The sequence below is a fragment of the Aspergillus fischeri genome, genomic scaffold (assembly GCF_000149645.3).
Source record: "Aspergillus fischeri NRRL 181 1099437636266 genomic scaffold, whole genome shotgun sequence".
Taxonomy (NCBI): Eukaryota; Fungi; Ascomycota; class Eurotiomycetes; order Eurotiales; family Aspergillaceae; genus Aspergillus; species Aspergillus fischeri.
The window spans coordinates 2427753-2441659 of record NW_001509760.1 but is presented as its reverse complement, the minus strand read 5'-3'; the positions used below and the strand labels follow the sequence as shown (position 1 = coordinate 2441659).

Sequence of the window (13907 nt, the reverse complement as noted above, 5' to 3'; positions counted from 1 at the left end):
TAGAGTTAGCCCCTTCATGCACTTTCGGTCAGATCGCCGGCAATGGCTCCCTACTCCTTCACCAATGGCACGTCGCCTCGGAGACATTCCTGATCAAGTGTTGTGAAGGATCTAGCCAGCGTAGATGAAGCCAAAGGCGACGGATTATTGGTCTGAACTCCCGGAGTTCATCGGGCTGGGCAAGTGTGTTCGTAGACCTTGATATCTCGGGAGCTTGCATAGCGGAGACTTAATGCCATGGCGATTGATTCTGTCCGAGGGAGGGAAAGGGTGAATACTCTCTCGTCACGTTGCAGTCTCACTTACCCCTTCCGAATTGGCAGAGGAAGAGCTGCCATGAAGAAAAGGGGTGAACTTGAGGGACCAAACGAAATGTACACGAGATCAAAGCCATGAGAGGCTAGGGTAGCTCTATGTCGGTAGCACTCGAGAATGTCTACAGTAGATATATTAACAAGATCCTAAAGCTCGCTTAGATAACTATCGAAAACCTGCTAGTACCAGAGAGTCATTCTTCTCCATGCCAGAACGCATCCAGCTCAACATACTTGCACCAGAGGGGATCATGCACAATACGCTTCATTGTCGATGCCTCCAGCGAGATATTAAACTCCCACGGTGCAGACTTATCTTCGCTCCGCTGCGCCATCACAAAAATCAGGCCATCGGTGTATCCATCCGGAGCTCTCATCCGTAGCGGCTTGCCCAGCATGCCTCCAAAATCAGCATCATACACACCGATCTCGCGCCAGTTACTGAGGTACAGGTTCTCTGTATCCAGTGTCACTGACAGATGGCACGGAGACTTTTGCACGTAGGAGATATAGTCGCGGATATAGTCGTCATCAATTGCGTTCAGCTTCGCTCTGAGTCCGTAGGCGACTCGACAGAAGGACAAGGCCCATTCGTCGTCTCCGGAATGGTCTGCGCAAACGCTAGAAGTGGCCTCCATGTTGGCATGACTAGGCAAAGCGAAAAATTGCAGCGGGACCTTCTCCCGGAGAAGACACACGGCGTTACCTAAAGTCGATTTGGGTAAGGGCGGCGACAGTCGAGAGCGAACGTTCACTGGCACACCCAGGCTAGATGTCGCATGTAGGAGGTCTGGTGGGAGCTGGTGAACGCTGCGCTCGCGGATTTCGGGATATCGCGCTCGATTGATACATGTCCACAAGAGGGCAGCAACAACATCATTACTCGAGACCCAGGCGCTCCCAATGGCATCCTCAGTTGAAAGCCCATACTTCTTCACCATTTCCGGTATCAGTTGATTGCAGCGCCTTTTGAGCGCGTTGATCTTGTCGGCGGCGATTGTGAAACATCGATTGACGATAGTGGTTTGACGACCCTGGAGCGCTGACTGGACGCCTTTGTAATAGGACAGCATACTGTCCAAGGGTCTGTACTCCGGGAACATCTTTGGATCAAAAGGCGTCTCGCGGACTTGCGAGAGGACTTTTCTTGCTTCTGCTTCCTGGGCTGGCGACGTGGTCAAGTCAGGCTCGTCGCTCGGAGGAGAACGGCAACAAGCCGCGAGGTTTTGGACGATTGATCCCATCCCTGTTGCGTCAAAGGAACAGTGATGCGTAGCAACGGAGAGAATGATGCCATCCGTGTGAACGTTGACTTGGAACCCGACGATGGGTTGAGGGCGTGAAGGATCTGGAAGTCGTGGGTAGGGCATGTATGGCTCATGCGGAAGGTCACCACCCTGGCTGCTTGGCCTGTTCATCTGTTTGCATACATGTCGTAGGGATGTTTCATGGTACTTGATCTTGAGTATACGGCTGAGCTCGAAGTTGAGCACAGGGCGAACGAGAAGAATTTCTTTCCCACCGTCGGATGCTGGCACGGCCGTGAACTCGCCCGAGAGGAAGGGTAACGCTTGTACAAGACGATTAACTCCAGACTCAAGCAGAGGCACCGCAGCAAGTGGCTTAGAAAGTTTGAAGACGAGTTGACATCGAAGATAGAGAGGGATGCTTAGAGCATCGACAGAGGAGCCCACATATGGCTCGAAACTGATGGTCACGGTCATGACGAGTGTGTATTAGCAATCTGAGTTCTGAACCTCCCTAGAACGCTAGAGACTACATTAATAGTACAGTGATTAGTGCTTAAGTATCGTCCTTGGGCTCAGTGCTTCAACCTGTCGCTTCCCCGTGATAGCGTGATTTCCGATTTGTCACACCGACACTGGGTCTTTCTACCTCTATCAAGACATATTAATTGTTGATTAGACTCAGGAATAAGAGAAGTTGGTCTATGTCAGCCTCGTTCCTTTCCAATGCGCGTCTGCCTTGCTGGGTACGAATCATACGAGGTAGCTATTGACACAGAATGCATGCATCATGCAAGGCACAGAGTTAAAGTGCCATACACACCGCTATTCGCATTCTACGCCAGCCGACAGCTGTTCCGGCATTACGGTTGGCGATTGACCGGAGACTATCGTATCTTTGCCATGGCAATATGGAAATCCCTTGCTTCAGCGTCTCCACCAGCCTCGAGTCGGAGATAGACTCCTATCCAACTGAGAACGTCCGTGAGCTTGAGGCATACAGCCTCCGCATAATCGAGCTATATGGATGTATTTGCCGATGCACTGATGGAGCATGACGACTCCATGATTTTATTCAGTCGATCACTTAGCGTGGTTAACGGCTATGCGACGTTGACGGCGCTGTGTCTCTATAATCATGCGTCTAGGAGAAAGCACAGTATTTTCAAGAAATGCCCCTGTCCAGCTACTGTGCAATTGCTACCTATGGAAGCCAATACATTGCCGCGATCCATCTGCCTGCCCTATAACTAAGTCAAGAGAATCGTGTTTCCTACTAACAACTGACTTCTAGAGATTGCCCTTCATACCACCAACTGCATGGAAGTAAACGGTCAGATATGCGCCACCGGACTCTGTGTAAGAAAAGGCCACCCAGCGCTGGACTGTAGTGGTCTCTGCGAGGTTTCGACAAGGGCTAGATTGTGTTAGCGTTCTATCACAGAAGTCTCATTCTTAGAACACGTACTTGTTCGCATAGAGATCCTTCTTGTACTGCGCAGCCAATCCCTTCCACCCCAAGTAGTCCCAAAATTTGGTGAGCGCATTAGCCATGGCCTCGTCATTCCTTCCGTGCAAAGGAAGATACAGCTGTGGCTTGGGCGTTGCGCTACCCGACGATAGCTCGTAATTGACCACAAGCGGTAGCTGGTCCATGTTTGAGTGTGAACAAACGGCATCATCATACTGCAGAATCCTCCATAACTCTTCGGCAATCTCCAGTCCTTTCATCGTGGCAGAGTCGGTGACCGATCCGCCCAAAGTCCAGAATTCTCGCAGCGTCGCCAGACTCAGCTGGGAATCGGCAACATACAGCTTGATACGCGACTTTTCCGGAACGATGCAATCTACCGCTAGAATGAAAACGTCGCTGGTGACAGTAGGCTTTGAAAAGAGCTTGGTGACGAAGGTTCTCAGGACACGCAAGGGAGATTCAATTTGCTTCGGGGCGATTGACTCAATAGCATTGAAGGCGACGTCCTGCACCGGTATTCCACTCGCAAGAGACTTGCCCTTGAGGAAAAAGTATGCCTTTGGAATGATCGCTCCATCCTTGAGATCAAACGCAATGACCTTGCTCTGCCGCCGCTGTTTGATCAACTTGGACGCGGCAAGGTTAGCCTCGCTCGTGGTCAAACTAAACTGCGAGTCGAAATAGTCAAACAAGCGCAGGTCAAACGTAGGGTCCAAACGGGAGAGCCTTCCTAGAACCTCCCGCGTCATGAACTGGTTCATGGGATCCTGCGACGTGCCCGCGAACTCGCCCACAGGCTCACAACCCAGTCGGACGGTCGCCTTGGAGGCTTGGTAGTTGACACTCAATTCCATGGGATAGCCCTCGGCTGAGAAGCCGCTGATGTAGTTGGCTTCTGCACTGGACCGAATGAACGGACCAAGGACAGGGAGAACATGCCGGTGATAGAAGGCCAGGTACTGGTACTGCTGGTGGACATCGTAGCCGCACTGGATCAGAAGATTATTAAAGTACGGGGCAGTGTTGAGCCAATACTGCTCCTGCTCAATTGTCGGAAGTCCAAGCGATTTCCCCAGCACCTTCCACGGCAGTTGCTGGTCGTTTGAGGTCCCATTCGTCTCCAGGGACTTATTCTCAGCAGTGCCTTGAACAGAATCGGTTTGCATAGACAAGGGAGACATAGTGGCGGTGGAACTTTATATCTTCAGATCAAAGGACCAAATTGGGTGTGAGACAGTATGAAGAATTAGGATGTATACTACTACACTGCGGACAACCCAGGAGCAAATTGAACAGCTAATAATAAATCTTCCATGATTATCACCCTGCACAGACTTTCTATTCACAAAGTCCTACCACCTTGCTGTACACCAACGCAGACTGCATGAGAAGAAGATTTACGCATGACTGTGTATGAGATCACATCGGATCGCCAGGGCAAATCGGGTTTGTCCGACAGTCCTGGTCTGATGCTTGCTTTGCCTGTGTCCCACACACAGATACGTGGCATGGTCATGAAATGTCTGCATTGATTTAGCAGATCCCTTGCTATTGTGAACTAAGCTGCACATGTCGAACTGAGTCACTTTGAACCAATTAATGGTGCTCAGCTCACAAGGCTGAAATCAAAAAAGAAACGGGGCTGTAACTAAATGTTTACATTCTACACGGGTTCAAAGGAATGAAACTTATTCGCCTACTTGACAAGCAGTGGCCTATAGTCCAATCCTCTCTTCGACCTCAGGCTATATGGAAATGAGGGCTGAATTTTGAGTTGCATTCTAGATCCCTGCACCAGGTTGGCAAACAATGGAGAGAGGCTTTTGACTGGCGAAGGGAAAAAAGAGCATGTACATGTGGCTGAGTGGCGTCAGAGATGGCTTCACGCGTATTTCTGCACCTATTTGCTAGGGTCCTTTTTCCAACTATTTGCTGTACTCTGCAAGCCATCAATGGACTATACCCACTGTAGACATACTATTGGACAGAGGAGATAAAGTGATAATCCCTACTGTGCATGAAGCGTCTGCAATTCAATAGTACAATCGAGTCGAGTCTAGTGCATCATTGTGGATTCTGCCAGCTACTCATTTCTGAGTCTATCCTTCCATCAAACAACTCTGGTAGACATGTTACAAATCCAGCTATCAGTGCATGATTGTAGGACTTGCATTATACTCTCAGTTGCCTGGGAACTTGCATGGTGCTCTGCATGAAAATGTGACGTCTGTACTGTTCAAGGCCTGGACTCGGATAACTGAGTTATTCATGCTTCTCCCCGACAGCTTCCCATTAGTCAGGGCCTTTCAACCGCCAATGAGCTTAATGGTTGACATACGACATGTGCCGGATCCATGGCGAATATGCAAGGGGCTATCGATATCAGGACGCGGGCTCTGCAGATCACCGTCCGCCAGCCACAATTTTCGGTCTCGGTGGATTTACAAACGCCGTCAGACTGCCAAAATCTCATTTCTTTTGGTCACAACGTGTGTTTGGTCACATTTGGGACTGGATTGCTGCGCGTGTCTGCCATGGAGTATGTCTCGACGGGTAAGCAACAGGTTTCTTACTACAGGACGAGATGCCCCCCTGTTGTCCTGTCTAGGAAAAAGAACAAGAAAGGCAAGTCGATGGGTCAGCGATATTGGGATTTGGACTTTTCAGCTATTGAAGATCGACCGTGGCAGTCACAAAAAGAACGCCAGCTGAAGAAATGCAAGTAAGACTACTAGACAAGACTCCTTACTAATGCCTCTTCCAGTAATTGCGGAAGAAAGCGTAGCATGTCTTAGAATTCTGTACCCAAAGTATCATCCATGACTACACTCACAATTTGTCATCGTCAGTCAACCAGTCAAAAAAGACCCTTGCTTGCGAAGTGGAATCCAACCAAATGTCCGTGTGATTTGAGATCTGGGATCATGGCTCATACTGCAAGCTCAGCTGAATCTACACGTGTAGCTCTATGTAGACAGCCTCTGCCTGTTCGCTTAAGAAGGTTGCCAAGCGCTCTTCAGTTGTCGAAGAAACAGTTTGATATTCTGCTTAAGCCTGATGAGCCGGCATAGATGACACCTTCCTTAGCAGTTTCTTCAGTTTCAAAATGACAATCACTACAATGACTCCGCAGAATGGGACAAGAAGGCAGGTGGACGGCGGCCCCATCTGCTTCTTTCCAACTATGACCAGGCTGGACATGCAGAGTATCACTTTCGATAATCACGTTGTCCAGAAGTTGACTAGCTTCCCCAATGCCAGCGATGCAGGTGTTCATCTTCTATTAGCAGGTTTGTGGGCATTGACACTGCGTCAGTATGCCGAGGTCGACACGGCTCGGTTCGAAGTATCGACAAGCATATTGGCCAGTGGAAAGGGCTCTGGAGCAACAAAGCATGTTTTCAGCATTGCCCTGAGCCCATCAGATCCGGTCTCGACATTATTCGACGTCAGGAACTGGGATATCCGGTTTGTTGATCAGAAGCACTCGGATTCCTTCAACACGGGCGTTTTCGTGGTCGAGAACCAGAACGGGAGATGTCTTCTCGACGTCGAGGTATGTATACGCTCTGAAGCCACATTGAGTACGCGGATTGACATCTGCCTAGTATCACGATATCAACCTACTCCTGCAGTCCAACCGGACAAGCGCGGAACTGTCACTGGTTTACCGTTCGAGTGCAATCGCTGGGACATACGCTAGGCATCTAGCCGATGGCATCGCGCAGGCAATTATATCTATATCGGAGAATCCCAACCAATCCATTGGTGCAGTAGACTTTTGTTGCTCCCTCCAAAAGGCACAAGTCGTTACCTGGCAGAACGCCAAAATCATTCAACCAGATCGGTCGTTCCTATTCGAATACATAAGCAGAAACGCAACGGTACATGGAGACACTCTGGCCATCGACTCGTGGGATGGACAATTTACTTATGCAGAGCTAGACGGGCTCTCAACTGTTATGGCGACGAGGTTTCAAGAGCGAGGTATTGGACCTGGGGACCTGGTACCGATGTGTTTCGGGAAGACGAGATGGGCCATTGCAGCTATGCTTGCCATTAACAAGACTGGAGCTGGCTTTGTCCCGCTCGATCCGGCGTATCCTCAAAGTAGACTGGAGACGATCATTCAAAAGACACAAGCCCGTGTTGCTCTCGCTTCTCCAACGACTGAATCGATCCTCCGTCCATTGGGTCTGCCCCTCCTCGTTATTTCCGACTCCATACTCGGCTGTTGTCTCCCGCACAGCAAGCGATATACTGCGCCAAACAGCGGTGTTGCTCCAGCCTACTGCTTTTTCACCTCGGGAAGCACAGGCGACCCGAAAGGCTGCGAAGTCAGCCATCTTGCCTTTGCGAGTATTGCGACACACGCACGTTCACTATGCCTGAGCCAGCAAAGCCGCAGTCTACAATTTGCTTCATTCTGTTTCGGTGCCTCTTTGCTGGAGATCTGGTGTACTCTGATTGTTGGAGGCACACTGTGTATTCCTTCGGACCATGACCGCCTCAACAGTCTCGGGGAGTTCATGGCGAAGATGCGGATCAATTGGGCCTTTATCACTCCTACGGTGCTTGCGTCTATATCCCCTGACAATTTCAACAATTTGCACCTCTTCATTGCAGGTGAACCCATTGGAGAACGTGACATCAGAACCTGGGCACCGAGAGCACGACTTTTCCAGGCATACGGCCTGACAGAATGGGCTGGGGTCTTTGCCGTGTCGAGGCAAATACGCACACCGGAGGATAGGAAATCAATCGGGTCTCCAGTCAATGCCCGGGCGTGGATAGTGGACCCGTTAGATCACCAAAAGCTGGCACCTATAGGAGCCGTGGGTGAGCTCGTAATTGAAGGCCCCAGTCTCGCGCAGGGCTACCGGGGTGATCCACAACGAACAGCGGCAGTGTTCCTTCAGCGCCCTCCCTGGCTGACATTGCCGGCTTTGTCAAAGGACGGGAGCTCATCGCGAGTTTACAAAACAGGAGATCTGGTGCGATATGCGGAGGACGGTTCGCTGGTATACGTGCGGCGGAAGGACAATCAAGTAAAGATTCACGGTCAACGCCTGGAAATTGGCGAGGTCGAGTATCATGTCAGGCAACTCTTCCCCCAGGCCAAGATGGTGATAGTCATGGTTCATGAGCCCTCGGATGCGGCGAGCCACCAGCGAAATCTCGTTGCTCTCACTCTTCATCCGCCGAACAATGGCCATACTGGCTTTTCGCATGGGAAACTAGAGTTCATGGAGGTGGATCAGGAGTACCAGTCGAAGGTGGAACATGTCAGAAACGGCCTACGGTCTCGCTTACCAGCCTTCATGATTCCACAGCTCTTTCTTCCTCTCAGCCAGATCCCTACCACTATTACGGGCAAAGCTGATCGCCGATCCCTGTGCCGCGACGTCAACAAGCTGTCCTACGCTCAGCTTCATGGGCTTACTACTCAGATGGTAAGTACTAGAGCGGCACAGGGCAAGGGCGAAGAAGCAATCCATGCAGCCGTGTGTGATGTCTTGGGCCTGGCGCCGGAGCACCTCGGAATGAACGACAATTTCTTTCATCTCGGTGGTAATTCGGCTTCTGCCATGAAGCTTACCATGTCTGCTCGACGGCGAGGGCTGCGCTTCACGATACGCGACGTCTTTAATCATCCGGTGTTGGCTGAACTCGCTTCTGCTGCGAACTTGAGCAACGGATGTGAACGCCCAGTAGTCCAAACTATGGAACTGCTGGAGCCAGAATCAGTCTCTGAACTAAAGCAACTGGCAGTATCCCAGTGCCGTATTGACGAAGACATTATCGAGGATATCTACCCGTCAACGGCCCTTCAGGAAGGACTTGTCGCCATCACTGCGCGGGACCCTTCGCTTTGTAAGGCGAGGGTGATTTGCAAACTGCGCTCTAATGTCCGTATCGATGCTCTTAAAGCAGCGTGGGAGTGTGTAGTACAGCTGAACGACATCCTACGAACTCGGTTTATCTTATCTGCCTCGCATGGGACGTTCCAGGTGGTTTGCAAGGAACCCTTTTCGTGGGCTCGGGCACAGAATCTCGAGGACTGCATACAGCAATCCGATGCACTCGTGCACCGGGTTGGAGATGATCTCGTCCATGCGTACATCATTCCTGACGAGAAGGACAGAGACTCGGCATCTACCTTTGTGTTTGTTGCGCATCACGCTCTCTGCGATCAATGGTCTATACGGTTGCTACTGGACCAGCTGACAGCTGCATATGGACACTCCAAACTGCCGAGCAACCGCTTCAGCGCGTTCATCAGGTATCTTACGAAGACCAGATCGCACTTCAAGAACTACTGGATCAACCAGTTCCAGGGCCTCGAGGCAGTTGCATTCCCTCCTCTGCCCTCCCCCTCCTACACTCCTGTGGCTAGCGAAAAGTTCGACTTTGTAATGAAGCTTCTCGGGAACACCACAAAGCAGATCACTACGGCAACCTACATCAAGCTAGCATGGGCTGTCGTCATTTCCTGCAATACTGGCAGCAACGACACTGTCTTTGGCGTTACAGTCAACGGCCGAGGTGCTCCTATCGACGGGGTCGGTGAATTGACCGGTCCAACCATCGCCACCATCCCACAGCGTATCAAGCTGTTGCCGGACCAGAGTGCGACGAGTGCATTGGCCGAGATTCAGAGTCACTCTTTGGAGGTCATCCCTTATGAGCAAGCCGGTCTACAGAATATTCAAAAGTACTCGCCCGAGGCAAGGTCTGCCTGTATGTTCCAAAGCCAACTGATCATCCAACCTTGTCCTCCGAGCCCGCCGGATCTCTTCGAGGCTTGCGACTTTTCTGCAACTCAGACGGGTGGATTCTCTGCTTACGGCCTCTCACTCGAATGTCAGATGACGTACGATGATCGCCATTGCGAAGTCACCGCGACCTTTGATCCTGGCATGATCAGTCGGGAGCGTGTGCAAAGGCTGCTGCAGCACCTTGAACTAGTCTTGCAAGACGTCATGGCAGATCCCTCACGCAAAGTCGGCGATTTGCCTCGGATGAGTCGGCAAGACTGGGATCAGATACAGCGATGGAGTGGCACTCTGCCCCCAGTCTCGAGGCAGTGCGTGCACGATGCTGTCGACGAACGGTATCTGGAGTATCCCAATGCATGTGCGGTGTCTGCTCCCGACGGAGATCTCTCCTACGCCGAGCTGATACATTCAGCTAACGCCGTGGCGGCTGAATTACTTGCCCACGGTGTCGAACCGGGCAAATATATCCCAGTGTTGTTCGAGAAGTGCAAGTGGTCGCCAGTGGCTATGTTGGGTGTTTTGAAAGCAGGCGCCGCATTTGTCCTCCTTGACCCTTCCTACCCTCCCCAGCGTCTCCATGCCATCTGCGGAGGCTTGAAGAGCCAAATTATACTATGCTCAAAGGGTTTGTCTGCAAGAGCAGCCTCGCTCGGTCCCACGGCCATAGCTGTTCACGAAAATGCCACATTCCTGGTGGATATTCCCAACGCCACTCTCCCCGTTGTCAGCCCAGAAGACCCAGCATATGTGGTATTCACATCTGGGTCAACAGGTACGCCAAAAGGCGCAATTATCGACCATCAATCATATTGTTCCAGCGCATTAGCCCACAACCGCGCCCATTTCCTTGGTCGCAACTCGAGAGTGCTGCAGTATGCTTCCTACGCCTTCGACGTCAGCATTATGGAGACGCTTAGCACACTCATGGCTGGCGGGTGTGTCTGCATACTATCCGACTTGGAGCGCCATGATCACTTTGCCGACTCTGTTCAGAGGCTGGCAGTCACACATGCATTTCTGACTCCTTCTACCGCCCGACTGCTAATGCAGCGAGAGCTCCCGTCGCTATGCGTGCTCGTCATGGGTGGAGAGGTGATGTCACTTGCTGACCGCAGCTACTGGATGAAACGTGTTCGGTTGATGAACGAATACGGTATTGCAGAATGTTCTGTGGCGTCTACCATCAGGGAGGTCTCGGATGTCGAGCAAAGGGACATTGGCTTCCCGATGGGCGTCCTGGCCTGGGTTGTCGATCAGAACGACCACGAGAAACTAGTGGCAATTGGAGCCATTGGGGAGCTGTTGCTTGAAGGACCCTCGGTGGGTCGAGGATACTTGGATAATCCAGAAGCCACCCGGCGGGCGTTCATCGAACAACCAGGCTGGCTCCGGGCTGTGCGCGGTGGGAAGACAAGTCGAGTTTACAAAACCGGCGACCTGGTCCAGTACAACGAGGATGGCTCATTGAGTTTCATAGGTCGGAAGGACTCGCAGATTAAGATCCGCGGGCAGAGGTTCGAGTTGGAGGAGGTCGAGCAGCATCTTCGCCGGATCGATGAGATCAAGGAAGTAACGGCAGTCGCTGTAGCGCCTTCCGATAGGCAGAAGCAGGCATATCTGGTTGCGTTCATTGTCCCGAGAACCCGCGAATCCTTCTGTGTCCACTCTGCAAAGGCACTCGTCACGCATCCTACAGAGGAATTCCGCCACCTGGCGGCAGCCATTCAATCCAAGCTGCACTCGATACTCCCAGCCCACATGGTGCCGTCGATTTATCTTCCAGTGAACCAAATGCCAAAGACAAGCAGCGATAAGGTCGACCGCTGCAGACTGAAGGAGGAAGTGGGAAAATGGTCTTGGTCTGATCTCCAGGCGTACAGTGTCTCGAGCACGTCACGCAGGGCTCCCTCCAACAGCGTCGAGCAGGATTTACAGCGGGTGTGGGCGCAGATCCTCGGGATCCGCCTGGACAGCATTGGCGTTGAGGACAGCTTCTTCCACCTTGGAGGAGACTCCATAATTGCCATGCAAGTCGTTGCAGAGGCGCGCTCTCGCGGTCTTGATCACTCCGTCCAGGACATCAATCAACTCAAATCTATCAAAGCAATTGCCAACAAGATCGGGGTAGTTTCCACCATCGCGCAGCCTGTTGTACAGGACCAGGTGACGGATGAACTCTTTGGCTTGACGCCGATTCAAGAGTTCTTCTTCGAAAAGTACCCGGAGGGGACATGCCGATTCAACCAGAACATCCTGGTTCATTTCCAAAAGCCGGTTGCAGACATCGATGTCGAGAGGGCAGCAAATAAGTTGGTCCAAAACCACGCAATACTACGGGCTCGCTATGCCCGGCAGAAGGACGGATCTTGGAAGCAGTTTTTTACGGGTTACACCGAACAATGCTTTCGTTTCAGCATGCACAAGGTCAATTCAGTCCAGGAGATGCGCCATATAATCGGCCAAAGCCAGACGTCGCTGGACCCGGAACATGGCCCAGTCTTTACCGTAGATCTGTTCGACCATAACGGACAGCAGTCCCTTTTCATGATTGGACATCACCTGGTACTTGATCTTGTCTCGTGGCGGATCATCCTGGCTGATATGGAGGCGATGATTCTTGACCCTCAACACCAGCCCCATCTCACAATGTCTTTCCAAACATGGGCTCGTCTGCAGGCTGAGTACGGCACACGTCATCTGGAACCACCACCCGTTCAGCAGCTCTGCAGTATAGACGAGCCCTCCATGCGAAAGTTCTGGGGGGCGGAGAACAACGCAAACACAGGGGGAGACTCCAAGACTAGGCTGATCCGCGTGAACGAGCAACTCACAAACAAGCTCTTTGGCCCATCCAGCCAAGCTCTGGACGTCGAACCGGTTGAGCTACTCCATGCAGCCATCCTCTTCTCTTTCGTAAACACCTTTCCTCAGCGCCCTGCTCCCTGCATCTTCGGTGAAGCTCACGGCCGCGAGACGTGGGATTCCTCCATCGACGTCACCCGCACGATTGGCTGGTTCACCACCCTCTGGCCTGTGGTCGCACAGGTAAACCCGTCCGATAGTCTCGAGACGGTTGTGCGGACCGTGCGGCAAGCTCGACGGGCGATGGACATGCACGGATGGAAGCATTTCACATCGATATACCATAACACTCAGCAGACGAAATGCAGCGCCGGGACGCACTTAATGGAGATCACCTTCAACTACGCGGGAAAGTTCCAGCAGGTCGAGCAGGACGGTGCTCTCTTCCGCATGGAGCCGATGGCGAAGCAGAATCTGTTTGATGGCGCGGCCGAGCTGGGTCGGTGGGCCATGCTTGAGATCAATTCGGTTATTCTTAACGGCATGTTGGAGTTTCATGTCACCTATAACCGAGGGACTGATGAGGCGAGTGTTCTGACTCCGTGGATGGATAATCTGGTGAAATGCCTTGAAGATCTTGCCAGCGGTTTTGCTTAGATGGTTGATTTAGGGTATTTACTCAGATGTCATGTATAGTAGTTGTTCTGATCACATAAAGATTGACAATAATGAGGTCGTAAACAGGCAACATCCTGTTCTGAATGCGACGACCGTGATGACCTCCTCAGCACATCCTGGTCCCACGACATACTCAGCGTGATGTAAAAAGAACTGAGTATTTTTTGTAATTGCAGCTTTAATGTCATCCACCTGCTGCTATTAGTCCGTGCACGAGCCAAGGTGAAGTTCCAATTCTGCACCATATGCCAACAGCACGTCCACCATCTCTTCATCAAGCCTCCCCTCCCCCAATAGAGTGGTGAATAACCATTTTCATATCTGCAAATACCTTCGGGCTCCCCATCTGTGCAGCATGGATGAGCGGTGTTGCTCTAGTGACGTCTCGGCATTCAATATCCTCCCGGGCATAAGGAGTTGAGATCTGCGTATCCTAGACGATGTGCTATCAAGGCAAGCAGTTCATTAGATAGACTAAGCAGTCCCATGATTGCAATCAGCAAGAAGCAGGAAATGTGCTGGAACATGAGACAATTTGCAGTAAACAAGCACTGCTACATTTATCAGGGGCAGCGCAGGAAGAAATAGGGACCAGTTGTGCTTGCTTTTCTCG

General features: G+C 51.6%; 3 protein-coding genes across 3 annotated transcripts; 1 reads left to right on the top strand and 2 right to left on the bottom strand.

The window, feature by feature from the left end:
* Positions 1-508: 508 nt before the first annotated feature.
* On the bottom strand, positions 509-2038 carry NFIA_055310 (uncharacterized protein; the record flags this gene model as incomplete). Its single annotated transcript, XM_001258078.1, has 1 exon — positions 509-2038. One exon carries the CDS (start codon positions 2036-2038, stop codon positions 509-511), a length of 1530 nt encoding a protein of 509 aa, XP_001258079.1.
* Positions 2039-2851: 813 nt separating this feature from the next.
* On the bottom strand, positions 2852-4216 carry NFIA_055300 (putative dimethylallyl tryptophan synthase; the record flags this gene model as incomplete). The annotated part of the gene is made up of 2 exons (XM_001258077.1): positions 2852-2978; positions 3030-4216. The coding sequence occupies 2 exons, from the start codon at positions 4214-4216 to the stop codon at positions 2852-2854; spliced, it is 1314 nt and encodes a 437-aa protein (XP_001258078.1).
* Positions 4217-6141: 1925 nt separating this feature from the next.
* Positions 6142-13273, top strand: nrps9 (putative nonribosomal peptide synthase; the record flags this gene model as incomplete). Its single annotated transcript, XM_001258076.1, has 2 exons — positions 6142-6591; positions 6644-13273. 2 exons carry the CDS (start codon positions 6142-6144, stop codon positions 13271-13273), a joined length of 7080 nt encoding a protein of 2359 aa, XP_001258077.1.
* Between the last annotated feature and the right edge of the window lie 634 nt (positions 13274-13907).